Source organism: Aptenodytes patagonicus, chromosome 11 (assembly GCF_965638725.1).
Source record: "Aptenodytes patagonicus chromosome 11, bAptPat1.pri.cur, whole genome shotgun sequence".
NCBI classification, from domain to species: Eukaryota; Metazoa; Chordata; class Aves; order Sphenisciformes; family Spheniscidae; genus Aptenodytes; species Aptenodytes patagonicus.
This window is the reverse complement of record NC_134959.1, coordinates 14,902,455-14,917,329: the sequence shown is the minus strand read 5'-3', so window position 1 is coordinate 14,917,329 and position 14,875 is coordinate 14,902,455. Positions and strand designations below refer to the sequence as shown.

General features: G+C 41.8%; 1 protein-coding gene across 3 annotated transcripts in view; it reads left to right on the top strand.

Annotated features, from left to right (window-relative positions):
- MYLK3 (myosin light chain kinase 3) overlaps positions 1-14,875 on the top strand; it is a 43,468-nt gene extending 28,593 nt beyond the window's left edge. For all 3 annotated transcript variants that reach the window (XM_076349234.1, XM_076349233.1, XM_076349232.1), the window contains 9 exons: positions 1,840-1,945; positions 3,074-3,167; positions 3,478-3,587; positions 4,850-4,991; positions 6,059-6,129; positions 7,630-7,758; positions 8,831-8,983; positions 12,000-12,132; positions 13,154-14,875. In XM_076349234.1, coding sequence (XP_076205349.1) covers positions 1,840-1,945; positions 3,074-3,167; positions 3,478-3,587; positions 4,850-4,991; positions 6,059-6,129; positions 7,630-7,758; positions 8,831-8,983; positions 12,000-12,132; positions 13,154-13,225 — 1,010 coding nt within the window. In that variant the 3' untranslated portion in view covers positions 13,226-14,875. The remainder of the gene's footprint in view (positions 1-1,839; positions 1,946-3,073; positions 3,168-3,477; positions 3,588-4,849; positions 4,992-6,058; positions 6,130-7,629; positions 7,759-8,830; positions 8,984-11,999; positions 12,133-13,153) is intronic.

Sequence of the window (14,875 nt, the reverse complement as noted above, 5' to 3'; positions counted from 1 at the left end):
CTTCAGAAGTGAACCTGCTGTAGCACAAACATAACCGCGGCCACAGACGCTTCGAGATGTACCTGCTCTGGCATGGGCTTATCCACGGCCACAGACACTTTGGGGTGTCCTGCTCCCGCATGGACTCATCCACAGGTCACAGTCCCTTCGACTCGAGTTCACACTGGAGTTCCAGCCTGTCCAGTACAGCAGCACAGAAACAGCAGTGATGCCCTGGCCATCTGCTAGCCCAGGCACATCGCCACTGCTGTTATCAAAATGTTCCCAGGCACAGTAGAATATGATGATAAGCAGTACAGCAAGCAGCGAAAACAAAAAGCAGCCACTAACGAGCACTAGACTCTAATATACAGCAAGGCAAGCAAGCCCCATGGCAAGCACAGGAGCCTGCCAATTAATAGCTAAACAGCTATAACAGCTCTAAATTCGATCTAGCACATTCCAATCAAACCTGTCATTATCTCGAACCCTTCATGCCCCACGTTGGGCGCCAAAAAGGACTGTCCTGGTTTAATCTCAGTCGGCAACTGAGCACCACGCAGCTGCTCGCTCACTCCCCCCCGGTGGGATGGGGGAGAGAATCAGAAGGGCAAAAGTGAGAAAAACTCGTGGGTTGAGATAAAGACAGTTTAATAGGTAAAGCAAAAACCACGCATGCAAGCAAAGCAAAACAAGGAATTCATTCACTACTTCCCATGGGCAGGCAGGTGTTCAGCCATCTCCAGGAAAGCAGGGCTCTATCACGTGTAACGGTGACTTGGGAAGACAAACGCCATCACTCCAAACGTCCCCTCCTTCCTTCTTCTTCCCCCAGCTTTATATACTGAGCATGACGTCCCATGGTATGGAATATCCCTTTGGCCAGTTGGGGTCAGCTGTCCTGGCTGTGCCCCCTCCCAGCTTCTTGTGCACCTCCAGCCTTCTCAGTCCGTAGAGCATGGGAAGCTGAAAAGTCCTTGGCTAGTGTAAGCATTACCTAGCAACAACTAAAACATCGGTGTGTTATCAACTTTGTTCTCACCCTAAATCCAAAACACAGCACTGTACCAGCTACTAGGAAGGAAATTATCCCTGCTGAAACCAGGACATGGGCCTTTATTCCTCAGCTGTAAAAGGGTGTTAGCAGTTAAAGTCCCTCACTTGAAGTAACAGAGAGATTTTGGATATTTTCAGCACCTCCCTTCTTATGGCTAGCTGCAAATGCAGTGGTTATTTTACTTGCATGCCCCTCGAAAAATAGTGAAGGAATCGCATGCTTAATGTTATCCAGATACTTCGGTGCTTGTCTGAATTCCAGTAGAAGAAAAAATGATGGTTTGGTAGAGGAACACAAAGCAAAGAGAAAAGATGAGAGGGAGGGTAGTGCACTTTATACTAAAGTTCTGTTTTGAGTATTTGCATGAGCAGCTTATCGGCAGCAGTCGGAGGCTGGCTTGTCCGGGCGCTTGTGTTGGCCCCCAGTGTTTCTCCCTTAGAGCCCCACAGCCACAGAAGCGCTGAGGGCTGAGGTAGGGGAGGAGATCTCTGTGTGTGTGTGTGTGTGTGTGTGTGTGTGTGGCGGGGGGGTCCCAGCTCTGCGTCAGCCATGCCTGCCTGAGAAACTGGGTTCATCCCTTGAGGAACAGCGATGCTGAAGGTGGGGGGAGCACAAGAGTATGGTTTTGTGGAGTGGTGGATCCTGGGAGCACTGAAGGCAGTTGAGACTTCTCATTACCCTTAGCAAACACAACAAGGGGATGTGAATGTCCTGTGGATTGAAATCATTGGCGCGAGGGAAGTGAAATTGAGTGCAGTGATGAGTGCAGAAACATCTCAATGACCAGCTTTTCTCCTCTTTAGATGACAGCCCTTCTCCTCCGGCTCCTTTCGAACATCGCATAGTGAGTGTCAAGCAAACAGAGGTGACAATGTGCTACTCGGTGTGTCATCATGAAGTACTGGGGGGGTAAGTCTCCCTGTCCCTAATGCTGCACTGCTGTTGGTGGCTAAGGCATGGAGAAATGCAGTTAGCTGGAGAGCTAGAGCTGTCTTCTTCAGATGGCTCCAAGGTGTGCACGAGTGAGACATCTACAAGCTCGCTGTAGCCAGAGTGAGCAGGTTCATCCTTGAGACCTTTTGGGCTTTCATAGTTGCTGGGCTCCTCGTATCAACTTTCTGTTGATTTTGGGGGGGGGGGGGGGCTGTCCCTCAGATGACTGGTTTCTGCCCCAGTTCCATTTTCAGATGCCTGACTGTGATCTTGGACGACTGTTTTTTGCATTTATTATAATAATCCTGGCTACAACTGGTGTCATGAGAAAAACCTGTAACCTTCAGGCAGGCAGATTCAGAGCATTTGAAGTCAGCAAAGCCCATTAGGTCAGGCAGCTTCCAAAATCTTTTTTCCATGCTGAACTGCACATTAAAGAAAACTAAGGGAGAAATAATTATTTTGACCTTATGTTTAGTTTTCACTCATAGGAAGTCTGCAGCTGCTTCAGCCTTTGTATTCTTGTATCCTGACTTATCTGACAAGAAGGTTTGATTTACAGGCTGATCCAAGTACAAATATGGCTTAATAAATATAAGCCTGATGATGCAATAGCAGAAAGACGGTGTTTAGAAATCATCCCAAGGGGCATTAACGTATCTGGGTGACACGGGGGAGAATTTACAACACGCAAGAAATGCAGTCTGTGGAGCGGCTACAGTTACTGGTCTTACAGTCATTTAAAAAGTTATGAGATCAGGACAGAAATATCCTTGTTAATATACGCACTAACGCATCACTGAAGGACAGCAAGCGGGTACAGTTACAGAACCGAAAAAGAATATCATCAGGTCATCATACTGCAGTGAAATGCAGTAATACGAAGGGGGCATAATATTTTCATGTAAGCATTGAACAACTGGCTGGAAAGATAAAACTAATCCTTCATAAGCTGAGAGAAAGAGGAGATTCATGCTGCTGGCCACCTGATTCTGTTCACTTTGTACTATGCTATTTTTAATCAACGATAAGAATAGTTGTATGAAAATTTTCTGGGGTGAGCTGTGTTAAGCCCATTTCCCATCTTTTGTTTGGTATCAACAGGGGGCGTTTTGGGCAAGTTCACAAGTGCACGGAAATATCAACTGGTCTCAACCTGGCAGCCAAAATCATAAAAGTGAAAGGAGCAAAAGAGAGGGTAACTATGTTGCTGTGAACCCAAGTGAGCACGCTCTAAACCTGGCCGTGTTGCAAGCACCTTAACACCGCTTCCCTGAATCAGCCCGTAAGAGGCAACTTGTCCTTGGGTGGTATCAAATACTGTAAAATCTGTCTTAGTAAGTAGCAGCTTGGACTGTTTGTCATCTCCCGTGTTTGTGATTAAACCTTCTGTCCACATGAGATCTGTGGCGTAGCTGATAGTGGGTTTTACAAATAATTGTATTTGAATATATTGGACTTCAAGGAGCATATTTTGCTCATTTTTTGTTCATTTATTATTTTTTCAGGAGGAAGTAAAAAATGAAATTAACGTCATGAACCAATTAAATCACGTGAATCTGATCCAGCTTTATGATGCTTTTGAAGCCAAAAATAATATCACTCTGATCATGGAATAGTAAGTTTAAATGATCTCAGGAGTTGTCAGATGTTTGGGTTTGCTCAGGTTGCTAAAGGAAATAGGGAATGATGATTCTGAGGTGTGAAGAAGACTTGAGTGGTTTCCCAGCCTGAGAGAGAGTTGATCTCACTTTCAGAAGGAAAAAAAAAATATGTTTTAAAGGTAATTTCTTCAGGTTAAAAATTATATATTTGGCAATGTTACAGTTTAACCAAATGGTAAGAAAGGCAGCTATTTTCAAGAGTATGAACGAAATTACAAGATTGTTCATGAACAGAACTTCAGTATGGTTCATTTTTTATTTAAGTTTAACTTACAGGCCCCAACATTGTCCCTAGCTACTAAATTACGTAAAAGTGTTGCGGGTAAATAAAATCTCATGTTAGGGAGAGAGTGAAGGTGAGAGACCCAGACAAGAGGAGGAGTGAGGTGTTTTAAGTAGAGTTAGAAAAGACATGGAGAAGGTAGGAAGGTGATTAATTATATGTATGGTCTGCCTCCTTTGAATAATTTTAGGATTAATAAAAATGCTTCCCTATTTGAAGCAAAATAAGAATTTTGATCTATATCAAATATGGAATTCGCAAAAGGGAGATTTCATGATGCACACCTGCTGCCTTTTCTGTGTAGTGGCATATTGCTTTACAAAAACCTGAAGTTTTATAACGTAAAAACTGAGTTTCTGCTACAGAACTAATTGTTAATGACATGAAGGAAAAAAGAATACAAAATGGAATAGCAAATATAAATATAAGACATTTAAAATGTGTATATTGAAATTAATACCTGAAGTTTTTACCTTGTAGAACCTTGTCAGAGCTGTATGTCTGATGTAATTTTCTCTTAATTTTTGTGCAGAATTAAGTCCAGTTGTCAGCTCATGTAAAATAACTTTCAGTTTGAGATAGGTTGAAGACTTATTTTCTCTAGACTAATAAGATGAGCAAAAGATAGATACTGTGGTACTCCCTGTAGGTTCTCCAGGTCCCCATTGGATCACCAGGTCGTGTGGGTTTGGGTTTGACATATATCCCCCCCAAATGTTAGCGACAACTTTTCCATTTTTGAATTTAGATTGATACTTAATTTCACACTCAGAAATAAGTCTCTTGAAGTCATTGAGACTACTGATATACTTTATATTCGATGTGGTGTTAGGACCCTTGCTAAATCAGAGAGCCTAAGTTCCCAACTTGGGAATAAATTGAGCTAATGAGGAATTTTACAGTTTTTAACACTTTTCTATGTCAAAATTTTAGTCTTGATGGTGGTGAATTATTTGACCGGATCACAGATGAAAACTACAATCTAACAGAGTTGGATGCAATCCTATTTACTAAACAGATTTGTGAAGGAGTCCACTACTTGCACCAGCATTATATTCTCCATTTAGATCTGAAGGTCAGTAGTTCATACTCTCCGCTCTTTAGCGATGCTATGGTTTGGACCACCACAGAGTCTCTAATTACAAGAGTCATTTCTCATTTCATGGACTTATGTCATAAAGAAATAGACTTATTTAATTCAATAGCCACAATGAATGGAGCTCTAGAGATTCATTATTCTTTTTTTCAATGTCTCTTTGGTAGCTTGCTTAGGATGGTGAAATGGACAGGATTCTGTGCTTTTGCCTCTCTTAAATCAGAAGCTTTTCATTCTGTGTGGAATTAAACAATGCCCTTTTGTCATCAATGAAAAAACCACACCCAAAACCCTCTTTGACTAGAAATGCCTGCAGTCTTCCCTCCGCTTCCCCCTACCCCCACGTAACTGTGTCCAAATACCTATCCAATCATCTTCCTATTGTTTGTACTTTTTACTGCCTGGAACCGAACTGCAGTAAAATGACAATGTTTTCCTAATGGCCCCTTAATAACTGGTCTTTTGGGACAGAAATACCAACTCATTTTTTTTCTGCTTGTTTATACAGCGCTTTACATAAATGATATTAGACCTGATTGGCCTGTAGACAGTTCTGCAGTTGTAGTAAGTTTGGACAGCATCATCCCCCCCCATCCCCACCTTGAAAAGTATTCTCATTGGAAAAAACAAATTTTTGCCTTCGTGGGCAAACCAAAGGATGCATTTGACATGTTTCTTGTGGCTTTTTATGGAGTTACTTTTATACTTAAGGAGTAAATCCAGTGGGTAAGCCTCAATCATCAGACAGATTCTACCGTTTTACGCAGGGGGGCCCTTCCGTTTCAAAATCTATTTGTCATCTATGGTGAAATATAGGAATATTGTTATACAGGAACAGAAGTTAAACTTCTTTATCGGAAGTCCAAAACCAAACCTTTCACTAACTCAGTATGCCAGTCAAATCCTTCTCTCCCATGATAGGAATAGAAGGAAAAGTACTATACTAAAAATTATCATTAAAATCTCTGAGATTTTTAGTCTTTTGCTAGATCTCTCTCTCAAACAGTCATACATTTAACTTAAAATACCCTCTCCTCTTTTTGTAGCCTGAAAACATACTATGTGTAAATCACACAGGAAACCAGATTAAAATCATTGACTTTGGATTAGCAAGGAGGTAAGAGAGTTCAGTTATGAATTTATTTTAAAAAACAAAACCAAAACAAACCCACAAACCTCTGATGTGTTTTTGGTAGTTCTTGGGGGGTGGGGTTTATGCGTTTTGGTAGCTCTAAAGTAATTCTGCTATGTGAATGAGCTAAACAGTACACTGCTGCAGGCATGAGTTTTCTGCTGTGTGCATCAATTATCTAATTACTTTTTCAAATAACGTTTCTGTTGGATAAAGCTATACTGCTGTTCTAATTATCTCAAAATGATTCCCCATGTAGAGCTTGTACCCTAGGGACTCCATGAAGGCTCTCAGAGACTTCTTGACTGCTGGGTTTTATGGTGCAGGTTCTAGCTGTGGAAATTATCTGCTAAGCTCTTTACGTAGATATGTTGATTGGGGGGGGGGGCAAAAAAAAAAAGCATGTTTGAGCCATCCCATATGAAACAGGAAACCCTCAGAGAAATATGGACCTTTCTCCATTCTTTTACTTTGCTCGCGTGTGTGTGTGCAAGGAAAGCTGTGAGAGCATGAGTCAATTCCCCTAGAATAAAATGGAATGACTCCTGTTAGTATAATGGTAAGAACAACAACATTTCTCTATTTCTTCTCTAAACCCTTTGAGGCTTTTCTGAAGCCAAAACCTGGTACATTCATGCATATATGTACCTACGTGTGTGTATGTAAGTATCTGTCCAAGGACTTTTTTCTTTTAGAAGTATTTTATGAAAACAGAAATGGATACGTTGAGGGTTGGGTGTTTTGTTTGTTTGTTTTTTTTAATTGGGAGGGTAAAGATGCAAACTTCTACTAAAGCAGTTTTGAAAACAAGATCTTCCAGGAAATAGAGATGTAAAAGTAATACTTTAATGGTTTGTTCTGTCTGTACACAGATGTAACTCCAGCTGCCATCAGTGACAATTATTACTGGTTCAGTTTTGTAACCTTTCCCTTTTAAGCAATAGAACAGAATCAGTTTCTCCCTATATTGGATCACTGTTTAACTTGTTACCAAGCCCAAATAATCCTCTTTAGAGTCCCACCTTAGCAGTTATATTGTGCTCATACCTGTTACACAGCCCTCTACCCTGAGCTGTAGCTGGGTACATCCCACTAAGCAAATGCTCTCCAAACCTGTTTTAATGGAAGCTGCTTTATTTGTTTTATGTTGGACAACATCTGCTGGAAAGCATCCTGTGGAGCCTGGCAGAGAGTAAAGCTGCTATCACTCTGCGGGGGAGGCCTTTACAGGTTTTATTGCCCTTGGTCTTCCTTCTGGTTTTGCTCTGGCAAAGGGATAGCTGATGGTGTATTCACCTGAAGTCACAGCAAAATTCACCAATTTATTTTTTTAAAGACCTTAGTGCTGTCCTGATTGCCTGGGTGTGTCTGCTATGCTTGCTCTGCCATGCTCGCATGGCAAAAAGCCATGCCTTGATTTTTACAAATGTGAGAGGTGTTCCCCAGCCTGCTCTCAGCAGTGATATCTCTCTCTTTCCGGTAAAGGTACAAACCTCGTGAGAAACTGAAGGTTAATTTTGGAACACCAGAGTTCTTGGCTCCTGAAGTGGTGAACTATGACTTTGTTTCCTTCCCAACAGACATGTGGAGCGTAGGCGTCATCACGTATATGTTGTGAGTAACCCTGCGAGGGGTCGTGGCGATGGCACCAAAGGCTCTGCAAGAGCACACCAGCGGAGGGTATCTGCAGAGCAGGAATGCAGCAACCACTGAGCCCATCTGGCTGTGATTCCTCCTGATTCATTCTGTTAAAAACCCCAGCCTTTAATATAAAGGCACCTCGCTGTGTGTACAAAGTCTCTAAACAACAAATAATCCTTTTGATAAATATGTAAATGTTCTTCTCCCTTACCACCTTATTTAGCAAGGTAAAATGGGTCAGGTCTTTTTTTACTTGGAAAAGTTGCCCAAAGCATGTCAGAATTTTCATTTTGATCGCGTTCTTGAGGACTCGAATTAATTTTCAAATTCAATTTGATCATTTTAGTAGCTTGGACTTGGTGTGCATCTGCACAGAGGAATTAATGTGGGGTGTTAGGCCATGGGTCTAAAAAATGTCGTGTCGCAAATAGAGCTAAAACTTTTCTCCGATATCTGGATGATGGCCATGGACGGCTTGTCTGTCCAAAGTCTCTGCCTTCTGATGAGCTGACTTTGCATCCCAGAATCTTTCACAGATGCTTTCTGTGAACTGGATACATTTCTAGTTTAAATTTGCATGTTAGCCAAAACCTAACTGAACAAAGTAATAAATGACTGAAGCAATAAATCTGGGCTTAGAGACTAATTGAAAAAAGTATGCTATTGTTCAGAAATCTGTTTAATTCAAGCCAAATATGGATATGGGCCTTGATTTAGGAAAGCTCTTGAGTCCCCCTAGCTTTCCTAGCTGGGAAAGCACTGAAGTGTGTACCTAGATCCCCACTGAATTAATTTCCTTGGGGATCTATTAACAGTGCTCCCTGACGTAGCTCAGTGAACTGCTAGAGGGTAACACTAACATTACAACACTGTATTGCTCCAAACTGTTGGCTTATCTTGGCAGTGATTGAGAATTGGAAACCCCATAGCTGAGAGTCTTTCCTCTCCATAAGCTAACAACAATTATAAAGCAGAGGATTCATAGAAGGAAAAACACATCTTGCATATAACTACTCATCTCCCTCCCATTCTTCCTTTTTTTAAGGCTTAGTGGCCTGTCCCCATTCCTGGGAGAAACTGATGCAGAGACAATGAATTATGTAGTCAATTGCAGCTGGGATTTTGATGCAGAAGCATTTGAACAGCTATCAGAGGAAGCTAAAGACTTTATTTCCAGACTACTCGTGAAGGAGAAAAGGTACCTCTTTGTCTGATCGTGAGGACAGTAGCACCTAATGACATTAAGTTTCTCCTAGCCAACTGTTTGGATTGCGGCCAACAATGAGAACTTACTACGTGACATTTCTGTATGCTGTATCTGTGCTTGCTGGGCAGTTCCTCAGTGATTCAAAAGCCCCCTATTTAAAAGGAAAATGTCTGTGTACCTTGACTGAAGAAAGTTGCTTTTCACAGTTGCATCAATACAGGCAGAACAGAGGAGATCTGGAAGGATTTGCTGTGTAGGAATCTGTCTTTAGTATTCCTTCTCCGAGCAAAAGCCTTTTCTATTGTTCCTTTGGATTCTTACAAGCTCTGACACAAATTGCAAAAATGTCTCTTGAATGCCATGGAGGGTAAATGGAAGCTGCAGCTGTGAAAATGTGCATTGTTCTCTTCTAAAGTGGTCTACATGCATTTGGTAGATATTAAGGAGCATTTGGGACTTAACTTTGCATGTGGCTTCTCAGTCTTGGCTCCACTGAAATAAAAAGTGATTGCACATATGAAACAACAGGAGAGAATGAGGATGTTGATGTCAGACCATGGCTATGGGGTTGGGTAAGCGAGTAGAGAAATTTTTCTCTTGCTGAGTAGTGATACAAAACTAATCAAAACAGAAGTTATGCATACGGTAAAACAGATCATGTGTTCGAGGGGAATTCAAAGGAGTGCTTAGAATATTAACAACTTCCAGATCATTACCTAAATCAGACAAATCAGTTCTAGTACTAATTACATTTTGAACAATAAGTCATATGAAAAGCTAAGAATAAACTGAACTTTAGCATATATTTAGAAGGCTGAGGTAGGTACTCAATGACTTTTTTGCCTCAGTCTTCACTGGCAAGTGCTCGAGCCTCACCGCCCAAGCTGCAGAAGGCAAAGGTGGGGACTGGGAGAGACGAGCCGCCCACTGTAGGAGAAGATCAGGTTCGAGACCGTCTAAGGAACCTGAAGGTGCACAAGTCCATGGAACCTGATGAGATCCATCTGCAGGTCCTGAGGGAACTGGCGGATGAAGTTGCTAAGCCACTATCCATTGTATTTGAGAAGTGGTGGCAGTCCAGTGAAGTTCCCACTGACTGGAAAAGGGGAAACACAACCCCCATTTTTAAAAAGGGAAAGATGCCATCCAGAGGGACCTGGACAAGGTCGAGAAGTGGGCCTGTGTGAACCTCATGAGGTTCAACAAGGCCAAGTGCAAGGTCCTGCACCTGGGTCGGGGGCAACCCCCAGTATCAATAGAGGCTGGGGGATGAAGGGATTGAGAGCAGCCCTGCCGAGAAGGACTTGGGGGTACTGGTGGATGAAAAGCTGGACATGAGCCAGCAATGTGCGCTCGCAGCCCAGAAGGCCAATCGTATCCTGGGCTGCATCAAAAGAAGCGTGGCCAGCAGGGCGAGGGAGGTGATTCTGCCCCTCTGCTCTGCTCTGGTGAGACCCCACCTGGAGTGCTGCGTCCAGCTCTGGAGCCCTCAGCACAGGAAAGACACGGACCTGTTGGAGCGGGTCCAGAAGAGGGCCACGAAAATGCTCAGGGGGATGAAACACCTCTCCTATGAAGAAAGGCTGAGAGAGTTGGGGTTGTTCAGCCTGGAGAAGAGAAGGCTTCGGGGAGACCTTATTGCAGCCTGTCAGTACTTAAAGGGGGCTTACAAGAAAGATGGGGGCAAACTTTTTAGCAGGGCCTGCTGCGACAGGACAAGGGGGAATGGCTTTAAACTAAAGGGGGGTAGATGTAGACTAGCTATAAGGAAGAAATTTTTTATGCTGAGGGTGGTGAAGCACTGGCACAGGTTGCCCCGAGAGGTGGTGGATGCCCCATCCCTGGAAACATTCAAGGTCAGGTTGGACGGGGCTCTGAGCAACCTGATCTAGTTGAAGATGTCCCTGCCCATGGCAGGGGGGTTGGACTAGATGGCCTTTAAAGGTACCTTCCAACCCAAACTATTCTATGATTCTATATTGCCAGCAGAAGACAACAAAGGGTTTTTTCTCAGACTGTGATTATGATTTGCTGTGAGACTGTAAACTTTGCTTTGGAGTCTTCAATTTTTTTTATGCAATGGGAATAAAGACTCCAGAGGGACACTATGCGAAGTCTGGTTAGAAGCTGTGAATTAAATGACTATGCAAGAAAAGAGTGTTGTCAGTGAGATGCAAAGAGCAATGATTAGTTGGCCCAGTTGTTCACAAGGTTTATGGACAGCCTCTGCTCTCCTACAGACTAGGCACCTTTGCCATGCTGGGACAGTAGGTCTAGATCTGTACCTACCTCCCCTGACTGAAATTAGGTGTGAGCAGGCAGGAGTCGTCTTTTCATCATCTTCTCAGTGACAGCTCAGACAAAGCTCAGGAGTTAGGCATAGGGTTTTGTTTTGAAAAAAGGCAAATTAAACTTCTTTTCCTCAACACCTCTCTCCCAAGATTTCCTCTATTACCATATATTTCTCAAAGCTTTTTGGATTCACATTTGGGCCCATTGTTGAATGTCAGGATATAATGTATGCTTAGCTTGATCCAAGTTTAGGGTGAATAGACAATTGTGCTTTTTAAATATGAGGCACAGAATAAGCCTGCACTATCAGGACAGACAGATAATACCACAAATACGATTTTTCTGTATGCACCGATTCTCTTAGCAAAGTTCTGCATTCACATAACAAAATGATACATAAGTTGATGAACCTGTACAGCTGCTTCTTCAAAGAAAAAAAAAAACCCCAAACCCTAAAAAGGCAAAATACAATATTTAACCACAGCTCAATCAATCCACTGCAGACCCACCAGCAGTTTTCCACACCACTCACCCCTTACGCTGCAGAGTGCAGGGTGTCATTAGGATCCTATGCACTGGGATGAGCAGCATCTCCACTCACTTGTGTTGGTTCATTTAAGGCAGTTTCTTTATCAATAATATTGAGGTGCACAGGGCACTGAGAAAATGGCAACAAGGCTAGCTGGATTTACATGGCAGATTTCCTCTCCCGCAGCTGCCGGATGAGTGCAACACAGTGTCTGAAGCACGAGTGGTTAAACAATCTACCTGCCAAAGCCAAGAAGTCCAAGCTTCGCCTGAAGTCCCAGTTGCTGCTGCAGAGTTACATGGCTCACAGAAAATGGAAGGTAAATAGACAAAGTCTGGCAAATCTACTTCCAGAGGGAAAATCAGCTCAACGCAGGCAGAGCCATTCCCTCCTTTTTTGTATGTTGGCTCACTTTTGTCCATAGGCTTCTTTCCTGTAAATATGAGTTTGGGAAGTCTATTTTCAGTTGTAAATTAAGGTTTTTCTCCTGCAGAATGATATTGCTTCTATTTTTAGCAAATTTGGTTTCAATTTTTACTCCTTCTGATTGGTGTTTAGAAGTTTTAAATTTTTTTTTCTTTACAAGTTCAGAGACTTCAGATGCTACTTAGCTTATATTAAATGTTCTTTCTCTTCATATTGGAGAGATTTTTCTCCATTGACAGCAGTTGCATTGTTCTGTTGTCACTATGGAGTAGGGATACAACATAAGGCAGTTTTGTGCCTCCCATTGCAGAGAGTAGAAGTGTGGGAGAGAGAAAAAATTAGGCTTAAACCCATCCAGAGAACTCTTCAGGACCCTTCTGATAACCCCATGCTCCTTCAGAACTAAATTTTATACGAAGAACTGATAGATAAGAATTTCTATTGGAGTCTCTATTGGATTGTAGATAATCGATCCTGAAATGTGAACACAGTGATCTTGTTACAAATAGGCCTGTGGAAACATGAGGAAAACTCAGTGACGACCATTTCCTTTTCTTTTGTCACTGGAGAGTTGTAATTCCTTACCAAGGAGTTAAACCAGAAGCTTACACTTTTTCCACTCCTGCACTCCAGCTTTTTGGTTGCAGACTTCTGCACTTGCATTTTAAAAAATACATAATCTAAAGACGTATCGCTATATAATTCATAATAATGCTGCAGAAGTTCAGTGCCAGCAGTCTGTTCTGCAGTAATCAGTGGTTCCCCAGTACAAAGCTGTTCTGCACTGCAGTCCACATAAGGTGTGGGTCACTAGAGGTAAATGGATTTACCAAGAAGAAAAATCCATGTCAGCCACAGAAAAGGTCCTTTACCTCAGTTGCACTCATACTTGAACTGTTCTGTTTTGTTCACAGAAACATTTTTATGTGGTGGCTGCTGCTAACAGGCTGAAGAGATTTCAGAGTATGTCTGTCAAGCTTGTATGAAGCATCTACCACTCTTGGAGATGGACATGAAGCCATGAAAGGAAGACTCAGTATCTTCAATAATTTCTACCCCTTTGTTTTATAACATAAGGTTTTGGGTCTGTCCTCCTCAAATATTACGTGTGTTAGCGCTAAGGTTCCAGAAGCGCCTCAAGGAAGAGGCACTGAAATAATTTCTAATAGCAGAAGCTACCTTGTTTGTTTTTACAAGATTTTAGTTGTTGTACATAGTGATGGAAAAACATGGCTGTTATTGGGGCTGACTTCTTGCTGAAGGCTTTGATTCTGCAGAGTATTGTCGGTGTGTTTACACCAGAAAACACCTTGTCAGTTTTCTCGTTTCTCACACCAACCATGGGATCTCTAAAGACTTTCTTCGTGACTGATGTATGCCATCAATTTTAGAGCACTGCCACAACAGTGGCACAATTTTTCCCTCGGGTGTTTGTTATTTACAACAAAAGATATCGGATATCCTTTTCTTCTGTAATTTTTTCAAAAAGATTCATTTTTTTCCCCCAAACATGACGATGATTCAGTGCAACTACTCAGAGTTGAATGGGTTTTATTTGTTGGGTTTTTCTTATTCTACTCTCTCCTTTAAAAAATAGTCACTGCATAGTTAGGAAATATGAGGAATCCTGGTTTGAAGCAACTTAAGTCAGTTGGTCCATTGCTGCTTTTTCTTACGATGAGTTGAATTGAGCTGAATTGATTGAACTTTTGGAAGGACATAGGTGAAACTGCCACAAATAAAAATCGCCTAATGACCGTTGGGTCTATGCAAAAAGATCTCATGCTGTCCAGAAAAGAAGAGATTTCCAGACATCATTTTATATGTATTTAAAACTTGTAAGTGCTTCTCATTGGCTGTGATTGCAGCCCTTAATTTGTAAGTTTTAGTTTGAGGATATTTTCTCCTCTGACAATTTTAATGAAGTCCGAGAAGTTGATATGGTGTGATATGCAAAATAGGTTTTATTGCTGTTCAGCGGCAGGAAAACGGTGTGTTGCCAGACTCTGCCTTTAGCCCAGTTAGGAGGTTGAAGCCCTTTTTTCCCCCACTTTGCTCTTGAGTATTAAACGTTTTCTTCACAATACTTTGGATTTTAAACTTATTCCTGATGTATAAAGAGTTGGAGCCACTTACAATCTCTCAGCTAAAAGTATAACATTATTTATTAAACCTGTGGTTTCCTTTATTCCTGTTCTAGATTCTGCAAAACTCAGTGTGAGCTGGATGGGCTCTTAGGAAAAGCGGAAACTAATACTACTAAAACTAGCTTTCCAGCAAAAGCATCAACCCACTGTAGAGCTCCCTTTAACTTTATGGACTTTCAAGTCCCTTGAATTAGCAAAAGTGTTGGTTGCTAATAAAGAGGTTTGTAAGACTGGCTTACCCTAGTCTAGTTATCTTTTCCACTCTAGTGCTTCTCACTCTGCATAGTCCTGAATCCTGGACTTCTGCAGCATTTCCAGAATTGAGACAGAGAAGAATTATTAAAATCAAGTGAAATAATCTTGACAATGTATCACCTTCTGTGAAGGCCCATTTCTGTTTGTTTTCCTTCCACAGTGGTTCTGCATGCTAAATGTGATTGTATTAATTGGTCTGTATATTTCTGAATAAATTCCATTGAAATGGAACAA